The 15,716-nt window shown below is 44.5% G+C and overlaps 1 protein-coding gene across 1 annotated transcript; it reads right to left on the reverse strand.

Annotated features, from left to right (window-relative positions):
* Positions 1-3,222: 3,222 nt before the first annotated feature.
* LOC136502144 (putative FBD-associated F-box protein At5g53635) lies at positions 3,223-5,731 on the reverse strand. The gene is made up of 4 exons (XM_066497617.1): positions 5,629-5,731; positions 4,152-4,973; positions 3,888-4,037; positions 3,223-3,795 (listed from the first exon to the last, which is right to left on the reverse strand). The coding sequence occupies exons 1-4, from the start codon at positions 5,722-5,724 to the stop codon at positions 3,406-3,408; spliced, it is 1,458 nt and encodes a 485-aa protein (XP_066353714.1). The 5' UTR covers positions 5,725-5,731; the 3' UTR covers positions 3,223-3,405.
* Between the last annotated feature and the right edge of the window lie 9,985 nt (positions 5,732-15,716).

Below are 15,716 nucleotides of genomic sequence, written 5' to 3' on the forward strand. Positions count from 1 at the left end.
GAATCGTGGGAGAGGTGAAGCACTAGGTGCGGCAGTGCCGTACCCTCTGACCAGATTGGTTCAGGGTGCTTTCATAACCCGATATTTGAATCATCTCATCTATCCAGAGTGTTTTATAAGTGTTCTTCTATACCCCTTATGTACAGTTTCTCATTTGGACCTATATTTGTTTGCATAGATGGCCTCTGGAGGTGATGATGACCAGAAGGGGAAGAGGAAGATGACCGAGCCTCAGGATAAGCAGATGCCTCATCCTGGTCATGGCAGGACCATAGGGGGCAGCAGCAATGCAGCAGGCAGAGATGTTGCCAGAGATAGGGAGAGGAGATATCAGATAATTTAGGATGAGGAGAACCTAGAGAGGGTTGGTTGCACCATTCCTTCAGGTGCTAGCCCAGATACACCACCTCATCTTAAGGAGTTTGACAGGAGCTACATCAGAGAGTATTCTGAGGATGTAGTTATGAGGCGTCCTATTGACACACGTCCTCATCGCGTGCTCAATTATACGGGAAAGCTAAAGATGGTGGAAGAAGCACGGGAAAACGATCCCTATGAGCAGCCAAAGGATTTGGGGATTTACTACATGTTTTGGAATGAGTTTCATTCCAACTTCTATGCATATGTGAACTTCAACTCCAAGAAATCCAAGGTTGTCAAGATGCAGTATGTTGATTGGGAGGAGATGAAGGCAAAGAATGAGCCTGAGTTCAATAAGGTGATCAAGGCTTGTGAGTTGTTTGGCCTCACTAATATTATGAGCTTCAAATATAATTGGAATGAAGAAGTGCTAGCCCAGTTCCATGCTACTTTCTTCTATAGCATCTACACTAATGAGATTCATTGGATGACTAAGGGACGGCATTATAGAGTTGATTTTGTGACTTTAAGCCGGATCCTTGGTTTTGGAGAGTAGGAGCGGGGTTTCACTTACATTCATGATGAGGCTAGAGCTGAGATCCATGATATTGCCTATATGTGGATTGACAGGAGAAGTGCAGATGGAAAGGTAAGTGGCCTGAAGAGCTATTATTACATTTTGAACAATTTGATCAGGCACACTATCAATCCTAAGGATGGAGTAGCTTCTGATCTTAATTGATATGTGATGAATGTGCTTGCTAGATTTGCTCATGTAGGTGACATGTTTAATGTCCCTTGCTTCATGTGATGTGAGCTGAGGAACTCCATGGAGGATGGGAAAAAGGGGATACCCTATGCCCTCTATCTCATGTTTATGATTGAGAGGGTCACCGGTTACAAGTTTGATAAAGATGGTCTCCACACCGTCTACAAGATTGAGAAGACCCAAGCCTCAGGTGCTAGCAGGACAGTGAGACGCTCTCCATCAGTTGAGGACGTGCCTTAGTCCTCTCGCTCTAGGCCCCGCAAGGAAAAGAAGATGGAGAAGTTTGAGAGATGGATTAAGGCCATTTTCACCACTTGCACCTATGCAGCGAGGACCGCATATGAGGACCGGTTGGAAAACAGTGAAGCCAACCAAGAGGCTAGAGAGCGTGCAGGGCTGCCACCACTTTCACCAGTTCAGTCACCACCGAGGTTTGATGACCTCTCTAGCCTTTCTAAGACAGATTCAGAGGATGAGGAGGAGGAGGAGTAGGAGGAGCCAGAACTTGATCCTCACATGAGTTTGAGGTCCACCTTGCAGTCCATGAGGAGGAGCACCAGGCGTGAGCACCACACTTCGACCACTCATCGCCAAGGGAGAGCTGTGGTGTCTTCTTCCTCCTCCTCCTCCTCCGACGATGATGATGATGGTGGAGAGGAGAACATTGCATGTGCTAGTGGAGCTGCTGGTGGGGATGATGTCGATTGGGACACCATCCAAGAAGATGAGGAGTGAGTGTTGGTCTTTCTTCTTTTCTTCTCTTTTTGGTGCTTTATGCCAAAGGGGGATAAATTAGAGAAGGGTCAACAACTTTTTTGACGCCATGGAGAGAAGGTTGCTGCAGCTAGAGTCATGTTCGTATCCGTTTAGAGTAGTCTTCGTTAGGAGAGAGTTTGAGAGTCCATTAGAAACTCTATTTATATAATAATGCTACTTAAATACTTTATATATGTGTAGGATATGAACATATATTAATCTATGTTATCGCTTGTGATACAATTGTGCTAGAATGTATATCTTTATATATACCACATATTGTGTGGTGTCTGTTCTGATCTGTGCTGTTACAGCAAGTGCGGCAGTGCGTAATCCAACAGCATACGGTCTGAGAATTGTGAAGCTTTGCGGTCAGATTGCTAAATCAGTGATGCGTTGCGAACAGTACGTGGAAATCTTTAGAAACAAGGGATTTAAGAGTTCACTATGAAGCTTCGAAAACCATGTCTGAACTTGAAAGCTGCATGCTTTTCGTTGGGACTGATTTCGGGCTCAGGAAGACCGTCAGGCCGCTCCTTTCCGAAATTGAGAAGACTTGTCCAGAGATGTAGCCACTAAATTATGACAGGTAAACCCTTTGCACTGTTCCACGCATGCTTCGGCACGAGACACTAGTGTATCTCTAGTTGTTGCATGTATCAATGTATGTATGTGCTTTGCTTTGTTTCATTTCTCGCTATTTTTTTATGGAACATATATATTGGAGTGTTGTTTTCACACAAATTGTATCCGTTCTCTGAAGAATTTATGTTTTTTAGGAACTCTGAAGAATTATGTTACCGTTGTCCTGTATGTGCCTGTAATAATTTTGGTATTAAAAGTTTACATGATGTGCAAGCTGGTTTGCAATGCAAACCTGCGGGTGTGTGGTGGCAATCCTGGAACCATACCTTGCAATGCTTCAAACCCTTGTCTGATCAAGAAGCTTTTTTTATCTCTATTTTCAAACGTTTGTTGAGCTATTTTTCATTTTTCGACTATGTTTGACACAAATAAATAAATAATAAATTGCAACTATGAATATTTTCTAGGTCAACTGTAAACACTTAAGTGCATGAGATGGTCGGCTTGGCATGCATGAGTAGGTAATAGAGAAATAGGGTATATGTGTATTTTTATTAACTTTTACTTAACGGGCTGTGAAGGATAATTGTTTAATAATGGCATGTGTAGATAATAGAGAAACATGGGTATTTCTAATTCTTTTCCCGCTTCCTTTTCGAAAAGAAAAGAGAGACTAAGAACGTACATCACCACAAATCTCCATCCACAGACAAAAAATCCCCGTATGTGACATATACCAAAGAAAAGCGACACGACACTGATCTGAATTGAAGGGGCGGTGTCCAATAACACAAGATACAAAGCATGGTCTATCCATGCCTAAAAATATTACATACCTACTCTGATTATGAGACAGACATTGAACAGGCCTTGCAATCCAATTCATTCCAAGAAAGAAAACAAGCTTCATCCAAATCTAATCTAATCTAACCTATTTATTCAGATAAGTTATCAGCATGGCACCGAGTACAGTGCTCCACCACCGTCAGCCTAACAGTAGAAGGAACCTTATCTTCAATATACGTTCTAATTGCCGAAACCCCTCTACGTGCTTCCATGAGAAAATCTTTACTCATGGGAGTGCACCTGCCACCGGACATTGCGCTATCACACTTAGGATCACCATAAGTGGTATCCAGTGTGAGCCGGCCAAGTGACTTTGCGTTCCTGAGAATATAACACGTTAGCTCAACCAAGCTCTTGGCTGAGTTGAAGCCTTTGAACCTCACAGTCTTAAGGCGGCCATGGTGCTGCATAGGCATCTGCCTCAACTGCAAGGAGCCGCCTCCGAAAATTGATTCATGCTGCATACTTTCCTCAGCTACCTGTGTGGGGTGGAAAAGACATCATAAAATAGAGTGAAAATGGATCCAGCAGTTACTAAATATTTTGCAGGATGGAATGAACAGCGTCTTACATCCAACAGCCAAGTCTCCAAGGAGGGAGAAGCGTCAAGGAAAGAAACCAGAGAAAAATAGTCATAGGATGGGCAAGAGGTCAATCTCAGATAAATAGACAGCCACTTAAGGAATAGGAATTTGGTACGAAGCATTGGTGTATTAACCCTCTGCAAGGTAAAGATGTTTCAGATTAGATTTACAAAAAAAAAATGTATGACTATAGTAATATTCATATATACATCCCCTAGTCTACAAAAACCAATGATTTAGGAAATCCGTACCTCATAATCTGAGCTGATGGAAAGAGTCTTGAGGTTTGGCATACTGGATGACAATTTAACACGGGCGTAACAGACGAGGTTGGAACGGCCCATGCGCAGGTTCTTCATTTGCAGTGTTTCTCTAAGGGAGACTTTTACACTCTGTCCTTCAAGGATAAAACAGGAGAGATTTCGAGCTTTGCTCTCTATCACTCGCAGCTTCACGCAACAAGAAACCTTCAGGCTATGGAGCTGCAGCAGGATGCTAGGTATCTTCAGGCACGTTATCTTCTCGCAACCATTGAGGTCTAACTTCTCCAGAGCATGGGAGTTGGAAAGAAAGCCCTCTAACTCATTATCCAAAATATGCACAGAACGCAGGAGCAGACTTTTTAGGTTTCTGAAGGGGCCAAGTTCAGGTGTGGGATGGAAGGCGCAGCAGGAAAGTTGAAGATACCGGATTGAGTTTTGGACACCATCAGTTAAAAGTGTGCATGGGACATTATGCTTCATGTCAACTCTATAACATAGCTCAATGGTGAGTTCTTCAATCCCAGGTTTAACAGCAACCTGAAGCCAACTGTCCAGATACTGGTAGGCATCATAAATGCCATATAACTGAAGCTTGAGTATCTTAATGTTGATGCCTGAGTGGTTCCTCAGGATGTTGTCAATTATGCAGATGAAATTCTCTTGAGATGCATTTGCATTTGAGCAAAGGATATGCCAGTTTAAGGTTAGATTGGGATGACATCTCCAGAAACGTAGAAAGGCATGAGACGAGCAAGCAGCACGGGCAGCATCACGCAGTGGCAACAGGGAATATATATGGTGCAAAATGTCCTGCATGCACACACATGGGATAAAAGTCAAACATTGGGATTGTAAACCCAAATGGTTACTTATAAAGTTATAAGAGAAAGGAAAACAGCAGAACATGGAGGTAATATTCTACCCTAGGTAATCCTCCACATGAGTGCACATGGTATATTGCATTACACAGTGCACATATGCCAAGAATCTGCAAAGCGAAGAGCTCACACATGGGGGAGTGTTGGGCTGCCTAATGTTGTAAATTGTAATTAGCCCATGGGCTTGCTTAGAGCCCACTATTTTATGTCGGTGTGTGAGTATACCTAAGAAATAGAACAGACCATCAGAGTGCAGGACTGAACAATTGCAGAACTAGGATCTCTGTTCTCTGTTTATAGATAATATATTAAGATAACATAGTGCAAAGAATCTGTGTGGCTAGAGCTGGCATGGGGATATTATGGTCCCCGCCACATAGCACCACGCTCGGCACACCTAACTTGTGGCGGAGAAAAACAGCGCCACACATTTGGTGAGCGTTGGCACAAAAATGCAGAGACAGCGCCACAGATTCTTCGACACGCCAGATTCGTGGTGGCAACCAAACAGACCTGCGGCGCACCAAAAACGCAGCGTGGCAAGCTGCAGCGGCAACCAAACAGACACTAAAATTTATGTCGAGTACCTCGGGAAGGGTTGGGATTGAACACATCATTCTTTTGGCGGCGTGAGAATCACCATGAGCATCTTGTTGACAGGGTGAGACCTTTCTTATATCCATTGATGAATCAATCGATCCGTCTGCAGACCAAAAATTGAATATGAATAAGAATGAGGAAAAAGACAATCTTTTGCAAATAACTTTTTACTCCGTCCAAAAATGAATGTAAAACTCGTTTTTTCATGATGAGTCAATCAACCTCAAGTTTGACCAAATCGTGTATGTAGTCTAGAGCAGACACTGCAAATCCAGTCACACCTGAGATAGAAGCTAAAGGCAGAACCACAGAACGACAGAAGGGGCGGCGGTCGCCGGGGCCGGACGGGGCGGGCGCGCCGCGGTAGGTGGGGCCGCGGTCAGCCGAGCCAGCCACGGTGCGGCGCCGTGCGGGATCTGATGCGATGCGAGGGCGCGACGCGGCGATGTTGTGACCTGCGAGGGCCGCGACTCCGGACGAGGAGAGGCGGGCGACCGGCGTCGGGGTCGGGGACTCGTGCTAAGATAAGCTCGTATGAAGAGAAGATATATGTTGCTTGGGCTGCAGCTCCGGGCCTAAATCCGCCCTATCTACCTCGCCGGTTCGCCGACGGATCTCCACGAGAAATCGCTATAGTTCTGTTCTGCTCTCCGTCAGATTTTAGGACTCTCTCTACGTGGCAGCCCTGCCCACTTTTTATGTCCTCGGAGACGCTTGACTTTTGGATTCGAATTCGAATCCTATAAACGCCAAAGAAATCGCGCAATACTATTCTGTCTTTTCTTTTTCTTTGAGAAGAGATATACTCCATCCGTTCTTAAAAAAAAAAAACTGCTATTATAAAACTTGGGGATTTCCCAATATTGATGGCAAATTACATTTTCTTTGAGCAACTGATGACAAATTACATAAAACGGCAGATGCTCCCGTTGATGAGCCGTGACACCAGCCCAATGACCCTCTCCTATCCGCTCATCCACTCGGCCCTCGCACCGGTGCTTAGGAGGCACCTAGGCCAGGGGCAATGGCCACCGCAAGGACTAGGCACGCGGCACCTGCAGCGTCCACCCACCGCCTAGGTGTAGGGTGGCGCGTCCTGCCGCCTTCGAGGTGCGCCACTCGGCCGCTGGCCCAGCCAAGCGAGGCAGGTGGCCGCCTCTGAATCACAGCGCTCGGCTGCTGGGCCCGCTAGGCGTGGCGCATGGCTACCGTCTCCCAGTCGTGCGCCCGCTGCCTCCCCACCACGTCGCGCAACCGCCATCACTGCCCCGCTGCCGGGCCGCTGCCTCCGGTGAGCTCCACACGCCGACGAGCCTTCATTTCTCCCAAGCAGCAAGGAGATGTTGCGCTGAAAGCGTAGTTGCAAACGTATGTTTCAGATGTTTCATAGGTATATTGCAGGCGTTTCATACGGATATCGCAAAAGTAGATCCAGATGTTGCATATGTTGCGAGCGTCTGTTTCAAATGTTTTATTTGTTTTTCAGACATATGTTGCATATGTTTCACACATAGGAGCATGTTGCAAGTGTTTTACCTGGATGTTGCATATGTTTGCAATAGCTTTCAAGTGTTTTCAGGTGTTTTGCAAGTGTTTCAGATGTATGTTGTAATTGTTTCAGCTGTTTCGGACGTATGTTGCAACTGGTGTTGCACATGTTGCAATGAAACCCACCTATCGTAGCCGTCTGCTGGGCGCAGACGGTCTCATGTGCATGCGCGTAGGGAGCGCGAGCTGTCCCCACATGTGGTCAGGCGCTACGGGAGACCTGCTAGTGACATTGGCCCTTGCATGGGCGGGCGAAACAACCGGGCACAGAAACAGGGTGAAGAGAAACAAGGCAGCAACATCAGGCTCATGCATCCGAACGTCCCGTTACATAAATGCCTCTATAAAATGCTATGAGTTTTAAGGCACAGTGCGCTAACTAGAGTTACGATCAGACAACAGTACTCCACATAATCTTCTGAAGGATACGACGTGCAGTGGAGGCCAAATGAGTGGAGAGGCCGTGTGTGCGGTCGTGTTTGTATTTCGTCTTTATACTTTTTAACTAGTACGGTAGCTTTTTTTAACGTGAGATGGATGAATGTGTCTGTCAGGTGGGTCCCGCATAAGGACATGGTATCCTCGTACTCAGTTAAACCAGAGCCAAACGGGAGCAAACAGTTCATGTATGCATAACACCCACGCGTTGCTACAGGATACTACTTACCTTGTATGTATGCATAATCAGCTCAACAAAAAGAAGTCTCAATCCAACTTTACAGTGGTTTTTTTACAAGGCATATATTCATTCAAATAAAGATATAGATGTTATATGCCCTCCCCAAAAGTATTTTTTTTATCATTTGACATGGAGCAAATCAATTTGTTCAAAATAATGAGATGAGATGGCATTACCATTCTACGAATTCGGATCACAATTAAGCATTCACAGTCTAGTTATTTCATACAAAGATAATTAAAAATATTAATTGATTGAATATGCACAAAAAAGAGAAGCTTTGCGTGAAAAAAAAAATTAGTCAAATTTACCATGTCCTGCTCTGTCACTATTTCTGAATCTCTTCATGAATCATGACACATTGTCGTGGTCGCTTTTGGTCCTAACCAATAGCTCTCAAGTTCCAAGTGTTGGTTGGAATCAGTCTTCCAATGGGTCAATTGCTCCTTGTGCTTGTCAACAAGGTATTTGAATCTTTTTTTACATATATATTGAATCACATGTATCCATTATGTCTATATTAAAATAGCTGCACAAGAGCCAGGGGATGGGACTGCATCACTTCCTGGGCCTCGCCCTTTTGCTCTGGAGGTGGGCTCACTTTCATTGGACATACCGGCCCAGGATGGGGACAACCAGGCTGCGGTGGATGAGCCGGCCCAAGCGGAGGGGCCTCAGGAAGGGCGGCCTACTACCACCGTTGCCGGACCGCCAATAGTCGCGGACAAACACCCCCGTTCAGGTCATCTCTGATTTCATCAATCGGCTTAGGCTACCGCTGGAGGATGCCCTTGTCACGCCACGCCGTCGACTCCTCCCTCGTCCCCCGCCGGCGCGATAGACCCGCTATCGAAGCCGGAGGTGCAAGCAAAGAAGGTACTACTCAGCAAGTGGAAGCCGCGCAAACAGGGCCAGAGCCTCAACTCGCCTGATGCGTCGATTGCGGACAAGTTCCACAAGACGTTCGCGGAGCCGTTGTTAGCGTCCAAGGAGGCAGCCATGCGTGAGCTTTTTCCGACGAAGAGCGCGCAGGGGCAGGGCGACACCGGTGTCGGATTGAGCGTTGTCTGCTCAACGTCGCTTCGTTGTTGTCTCCTAGCGGGCAGCACAGAGTGAGATCTTAGATCGCACAATTAGTTTCCTACAACAACGTGTGTGTTTCATCGTCTAGCGGTGCCTTTTGTCAGTGTTCAACTCTATCACTTATGGCATCTCGTCGTCATGTGATGACGGGCGTGTAAGCTTTCCAAACTTCTTCTTAATGAAACACGTAAGTCTGGGCAAAATACCCGATACCTATTACCCAAACCCGGACCCGAATTACCCGAACCTGAGGTACCCGATCCCAAATTCGGATAGCGATTATGATTACCCTAAATTAGTTTGGGTAATTCGGGTAATACCCCCCGACACCCAAACTACTCGAGCTACCCAAACATTTGTCTCTGTCTTTGTGCTATTAGATGAACACTTGAACTTATCACTTTATTAGAATATAATTCTTTGTTTGAACAAGTGACTTTAATACATTACTCTACAAAATGCTATTGAAATTCTATATAAATTGCTGCTGAAATTATATATAAATTGCTATTGAATATTTGTGTAGTTTGCTAAAAAAAATTAAATTCGGGTATATCGGAAATACCCGAACCCGAACCCGAATTATTAGGTACCCGAAATTACGGGTAATATTTTTTCAGGACTAATATCGGGTAGCAGTTTTCATTACCCGATTTTGAATTACATTAATTACCCGACCCAAAAAAATCAGGCAACCCGAACACCCAGGCCTAGAAACATGTGCTAAGCACGTTCTAAAAAAAATCTTACCACAATATCATAATTTGCTACTCAACAAGGGCTATAGGAGGCTTGATCACCCTCCTTCCTTGATTCCATTCAACCCTACAAATTTGAGCAGAGAGATTCAGAACAAAAGAAATAGAATCTATGAACCTAAGCCTACATGATCACTTGGTTAGAGTAGTCTTGGCTGAATTCAAGACCCAGGAATCAAGTCTCCTTGTCTTAGCTTACTTTCCACGTATTTTCAAAATTCATTGACAATGGTTCTGTTTTGATGAGTTTCAGATTCTTAAAAAAAAACAGTTTTTGCCTCTAGTCTCTAAAATCTATATTCTGAACAAAAACCGGTGGCGGTGTTTGGATTCCCAATTTTGAAGAATCCGACTTCATTTATTGCTCACAGGATCACAATAAAACTAGCAAAAGCTGGATATCAACAACTTCTTAGTTTTTAAGAATCTGGCAAACAGGACCAATATTACTCACCATTGGATTTGCTCAAACAGAGTACCCCGCCATCAATCTCTGGGATTTACACAAAACTTGGATGCAAACATAGGCAATGTATTTATATTAGATTTAATTTGAGTAGAGGATCACTTGGCTCACCTCCGAATACCCAGTATCTACCAGCACTCTGCCACACACTATTCATATTGCTGAGGATCATGTGCTAAAGTTTAGTCCGTTTCACATCGGACCCATTCCGCCCAAAACCTTAGGAATTCCTTAACTAGAGGACTAAAAATAAGCTAATTATAAAACTAGTTGCACAGGAGTAGACTAATTAGCGAGATGAATCTATTAAGCCTAATTAATTCATAATTAGCAAATGTTTATTGTAGCACCACATTGTCAAATCATTGACTAATTAGACTTTAATAGATTCGTCTAGTAAATTAATCTTAATCTGTGTAATTAGTTTTATAATTAGCCTATATTTAAAACTTTATGTGACGCTAAACTGTTGCCAAAGAAACAATACTTCAGTTAGCGTGATCTATCCGGTGCTCCTATTCGTTCACGTGCCTGTCGATCAATCAGCTCTTTGGCGTCGGAGACGAGGCTAAGGGCCTGTTTGTTTCCGGGATGCCGTATCGCGCGTTCGCGTTTGAGCGAACGCGGCTCTGAGGCCGCGTTTCCAGAATCGCCGAGCCGCTTTCATTTTCTATCGTGAAATACGCGAGCGCCGCAGACCGTTCGGCGTCGTTTTCCGCACATCTCGGTCGCCAACGCGCTTATGAGCGGAAACAAACAGGCCCTAAAGCACACGTCCTGCAGGCTCCGCAGCGGCTCCACTCCAGCGGGAAGTTCCGTTCCGTCCGGCGCACCACGATCCACGAAGCTCAGCGGGTGGCTGGTACCTTGGATATTTTCCGACCGCATTTGAAACTGAATCCGTTTAGAGGGGTTGAGATTTGTCCGTATCCGAATCTAGATATCCAACATCCGATACCGTATCCGTATCCGAATACTCAAATCGCATATTTATAATGTCGATATCTAATCATATCCTATTCGACATAGTTGACACTATCCGTAATCGAATTCAAATTCGAACAAAAATATAAAATATAAAAACAAATATAATATTAATGATATACTTCCGTATTCGATCCGTTTTCATCCCTAATGGTACCGCCTCAACGGCGCCGTGCGCGCGAACGTCAGCATGCCTGCCTGGTCTATCGAACGGCTCGATCGTCAGCCTGGCCATAGGCGCGGAACATGGCGTGCATGCACGTGTCATTCCCAGACCGGCCGGGCTGCTCCTGCATCTCCAGCTTACATCAGGGTGATGACTGACGAGCTGTGAGTTGAGCGACTCGGACGGGACGGGAGCGGGAGCGGAATGACCCAGCCGGCGACGGAGGCGGCGGCGTTTGTGGCGTTCACTTCCCAGACGCGGACGCCCGTGGTTCGAATCCTATCAACGCCAAAGAAATCGCGCAATACTCTTCTGTCTTTTCTTTTGCTTTGAGAAGAGCTCCATCCGTTCTAAAAAAATAGATCTTTAATATTAGAGAATGAAAATTGTAGCGTAGGCTATCATTGTATAAATAATGGGACCATAGCTTCATGAAAAGCCTGTTTGTTCCTCATAGTGCACATTAAAAGACTGAAGCTACAGCCACAAATGCAGATGCACCAAGAAATAGCTTAAAGAACGATTGGAGCATGCTATTTACAGGTTTGCAGTATGCATTCCAGCTTTATACAAAGATGCTCTGGAGAAAAATCAATTCATATTAGCCTGCGCCCTGCAGACTGCAGTTCCAGTTGAATGTAAGTCATTCATTATAGCCTCTATCTGCACAGGGAAAAAAACAGTGGGTGGACAATGGTGAATAGTTGACTTGGAATGGAAGCGGCGTTGAGAAATTGAACACATAACCAAATTAACAGGCAGAAATGGCACACTAAATGCTCGAAATTATGACATGTATAAATTGACATAGTGGATAGCTCAAATATGCATGCAAAATTTAGTTTATAAACCTTTGCTTCTGATTGTCCCACACTCACCTGAAATGAAAATACATCGAGGATAGAGCACCAACGCAAAACAATAACCTCTACATGGGTTTGGAACATAACTTACAACACAAAATGTCCTGGATGGTAGTTGTTTCATATATTGTTCCTGTATGAGTATGGACAGAAGAAATAAGATGCTCAAGTCTTGGAACATATCAAGATTCAAGACAAAGGGCTGGTTTCAAATGCTCAAGCAGAGTTTTAGTACTGACATCTGCCTTGGATATCCTTTGACAGATTACATCATTACAATTCAGTATCCAATGAAGTCTGCAAAATGATAAATTACTTGATGGTACCTTTTAGGTCCAACAACAAATCCTGATTTCCAGTAGAACCATTTGAAACTACTATCCTCCCAACCGCACCAATATCTCCAATCAAATCTATCAAGTCACCAACTCACCATCACATTCAATCAATGCCTAGAAAGAAAACAAACAAACAGAACAAGGATTATAACTTGGGAAATATAAATATAAATAAAATAAAAATCATGGATATGTAGTCAGAATTTTGCAGGTATATGTTACGGGATAACAGAGAATGATAGATTCACCAAGTTATTCTCCAGAAGTCTAGTTGTTCACAGTTCCATTTAACACACAGATGCACATTTCGGAAATTTTAACCACAAGTATATGGCTCTTTGGTAGACTGCCGAAGCTCTTGAGATCTGGAGTTTGTTAGTTATGTAGGCTGGGGCTTTACTCCCATTGTATTGTTCTGGTCGTCTTTTAAATTTCTTTGTGGTACGTTCATTTTTTATTTATTTTTTATCTTTTCAGATTTCAGATTGGGTTATAGCAGTTGTAAGTTAATCGTTTTTCCTCTATCAGTTAAGGAAATTAAATGCAGCTCTCATGCCGTCATGCATCGTTCAAGCTGGAAAAAAAAAGTGTGTGGTTATTGTGTTTTAGACTTTTAGTCCATGCTCCCATTGTTAAATCATTGTTCTCTACAAGTGGACATACATAACATATCGTACACAAACAAGTATCTATATCATACCTTTGAATGTTGAACTTTATCAGGAAATATTGATGGTAACCTCTGGGGGGCCTGCATTTAGAGGAACATACACTCTATCAGAGAGCTGCAAATATATAATTGAAAATAGCTAGAGCTTCACATCCAAAATTGAAGGAGTGTAAGAGGATAAAGTGGAGAGATGGGTGAGTTGGCATCTTAAAGAGTTTCCTGTGAGTTTATCTTGCATATCATCATCAGCTCTGAGTGATAAGTTATCAAGTATCAACTGAAATGGAAGTCATATTAAAGTGCCTGAGTGGTACCTGCTTGGTCTGGACCAGCTTTTGTTCCAACCATCCCTTTGGTTGTTTCCCTTGTTCCAGCCAGCCCTTTGGCTGTTTCCCGGGGAAGCATCAGAAACAGATAACCAGATTTCAGCAGATAAATCAAATATGGAACACACAGCTTTTGTTCCAACCAGCCCTTTGGTTGTTTCCCGGGGAAGCATCAGATTCAGATAATCAGATTTCAGCAAATAAATCAAATTCCAGATTTCAGCTGATAAACCAAATGTGGAACACACACATAACAGATAACAGTATTACAAATCTCATATTGCAGTAGATATTTTCAGAACAGCCAGATTTCGAATTCAGATTTCAGTAGATATTTCCAGAACAGCCAAATTTCGATTTCAGCAGCAGATATGTCCTGATTACAGCCGATAGATTAAAAGACACTGCAAACAGACACATATGGATAACAATTCTACGAGATTACTACTGAACCCAGATTTGTTCTACTCCAGATTGCTTGCTACTACTACTCCCCATTGCTTACTCTACTCCACCAGATTTGCTTACTCTACTCCTCTAGATTGCTCTACTCTACTCCAAATTACTCATATTCAAACCAGATAGATCTACAGCTAAGAAAAAGACATTACTCTAGATGTGGCCGGCCTCCCGCCGCCGATGGGACTAATGATGTGCGCCGCCGGCCACGCCGCAGCCGTCGCCGTTGGCCTACTCGTCGGGGAGGAGCACGAGGAGCGGCTTGAGGCCCTCCATCGCCTCACGCATGGCGGCGATCTTGCCCCCCCCCGATCGGCTCCTGTCGCTTCACGAGGTCGTCGTTGGCGTCGATAAGGATCCTCGAGACGTCGTAGGCGGCCTAGTTGAAGACGCCATGCCTGCCATCGACCTTCCTGGCATGGTGGCCTAGCATGGTGGCGGATGTCCCTCCCGTACCGACAGAGGAGATGGCCGGCGGCGAGGTCCATCCTGTTCCCCTCCAGAAGCGGCAGGACGGCGAGGTCCACGGTATCCAGGGAGATGCAAACCTTCGCCAAGTGGTTGACTCTCCCGACGGAGCGCAGATTCCAGCGGCACTTCTCCCTGATAGCATTTCTAGAACCTCTAAGCGTAGATCAGTGGGTAATACTTAGCTTAGATGAGGGGACTTGTTGATTTACCTCACCAAAAGGCAGTCACGGCGGTGGCGCCACCAACAAGGTGGCCGTGACGTGTCGGTGATAAGGTCAGTAATGGGGTAGCGCTCCAGTGGCGTCTCGGCGGGGTGTGGACGTCCGGCGCTGTGCAGAGGCAGCAGTGAAGGCTGGTGGAGCTTCCTGTTGCTCACAGCACTCCCTCTATATCGGAATAGGGTTAGACTCGGTGGGGAAATGGCGGCTGCTGCGAACCTCGTGTCACGAGCCCCAGTTCCCACCTCCTTTACATAGCGCTGCGCGACGGGGACCCACCAGCCAGGAGAGCGGTTGGGCCAAATTGGTGGAGATCATCCTAACATTCTCCCCCTTGATCTCACCTTATGACTTAAACTCAATTTACTTTACCTTTTTCGCATTCCATCATAGATCAGTGCATAAAGCGTGCCTCATTATCACAGTCAGTTGCCACTAGATTAAACAGCTACAATGCACCTCTCTGTTTTGAAACAAATTCTCAACTACGCCCTTAGTATCCAGAAATCATAGGCTTTCCCATAAACCCATGTCGACTGTGTGTCCTCTGAACGCACTGGGTGATAAGCCTTTGGTAAGCGGATTCGCATGTACTTACTCGGTACTTATGTGCTCAATGCTTTGAAAATGATTCTAGTTTTGTCTCCTTTACAACATATAGCTTAGTGTCAATGTGTTTGGCAGCACACTTGACATGTTGTCTTAGGAGTTAACTTACTTTAAATGGTTATTGTTGTTGTCTACCATTGTTAAATCCGGGTACAAATTCCCTTAACCTCTTTTGCCTATTCCTTAAGCCTCATGTCAAGCTATAATATGGTATGCATCACTGATGACACCACAGCTGTTTCTTTGGAGCTTTTCCACAATAATACTCTAATTGCGAGTGTTTACAACTACCGTGGATTTTACTACACATCTCGCCAAGACATAATATTTGTACCCTCAACTATTTGAGAGTACTTGTTCTTTCTTACTTAGCATGAGGCCTATGATACTTTGCAAAATTGCAAGACATTTTCAACTCCATTCCAGTGATCTATATC

This window comes from Miscanthus floridulus, chromosome 13 (assembly GCF_019320115.1).
Source record: "Miscanthus floridulus cultivar M001 chromosome 13, ASM1932011v1, whole genome shotgun sequence".
In the NCBI taxonomy this organism is placed as follows: Eukaryota; Viridiplantae; Streptophyta; class Magnoliopsida; order Poales; family Poaceae; genus Miscanthus; species Miscanthus floridulus.

What these genes read in the sequence shown, in the direction of transcription:
- LOC136502144 (XM_066497617.1), bottom strand. Translation starts at nt 5,724, where the DNA reads ATGGATATAAGAAAGGTCTCACCCTGTCAACAAGATGCTCATGGTGAT. An exon ending in CAATCCCAACCCTTCCCGAG is followed by an intron (nt 4,974 to 5,628) that starts GTACTCGACATA and finishes GTGTGCATGCAG; the next exon opens with GACATTTTGCACCATATATA. An exon ending in TGGAGACTTGGCTGTTGGAT is followed by an intron (nt 3,796 to 3,887) that starts GTAAGACGCTGT and finishes CACCCCACACAG; the next exon opens with GTAGCTGAGGAAAGTATGCA.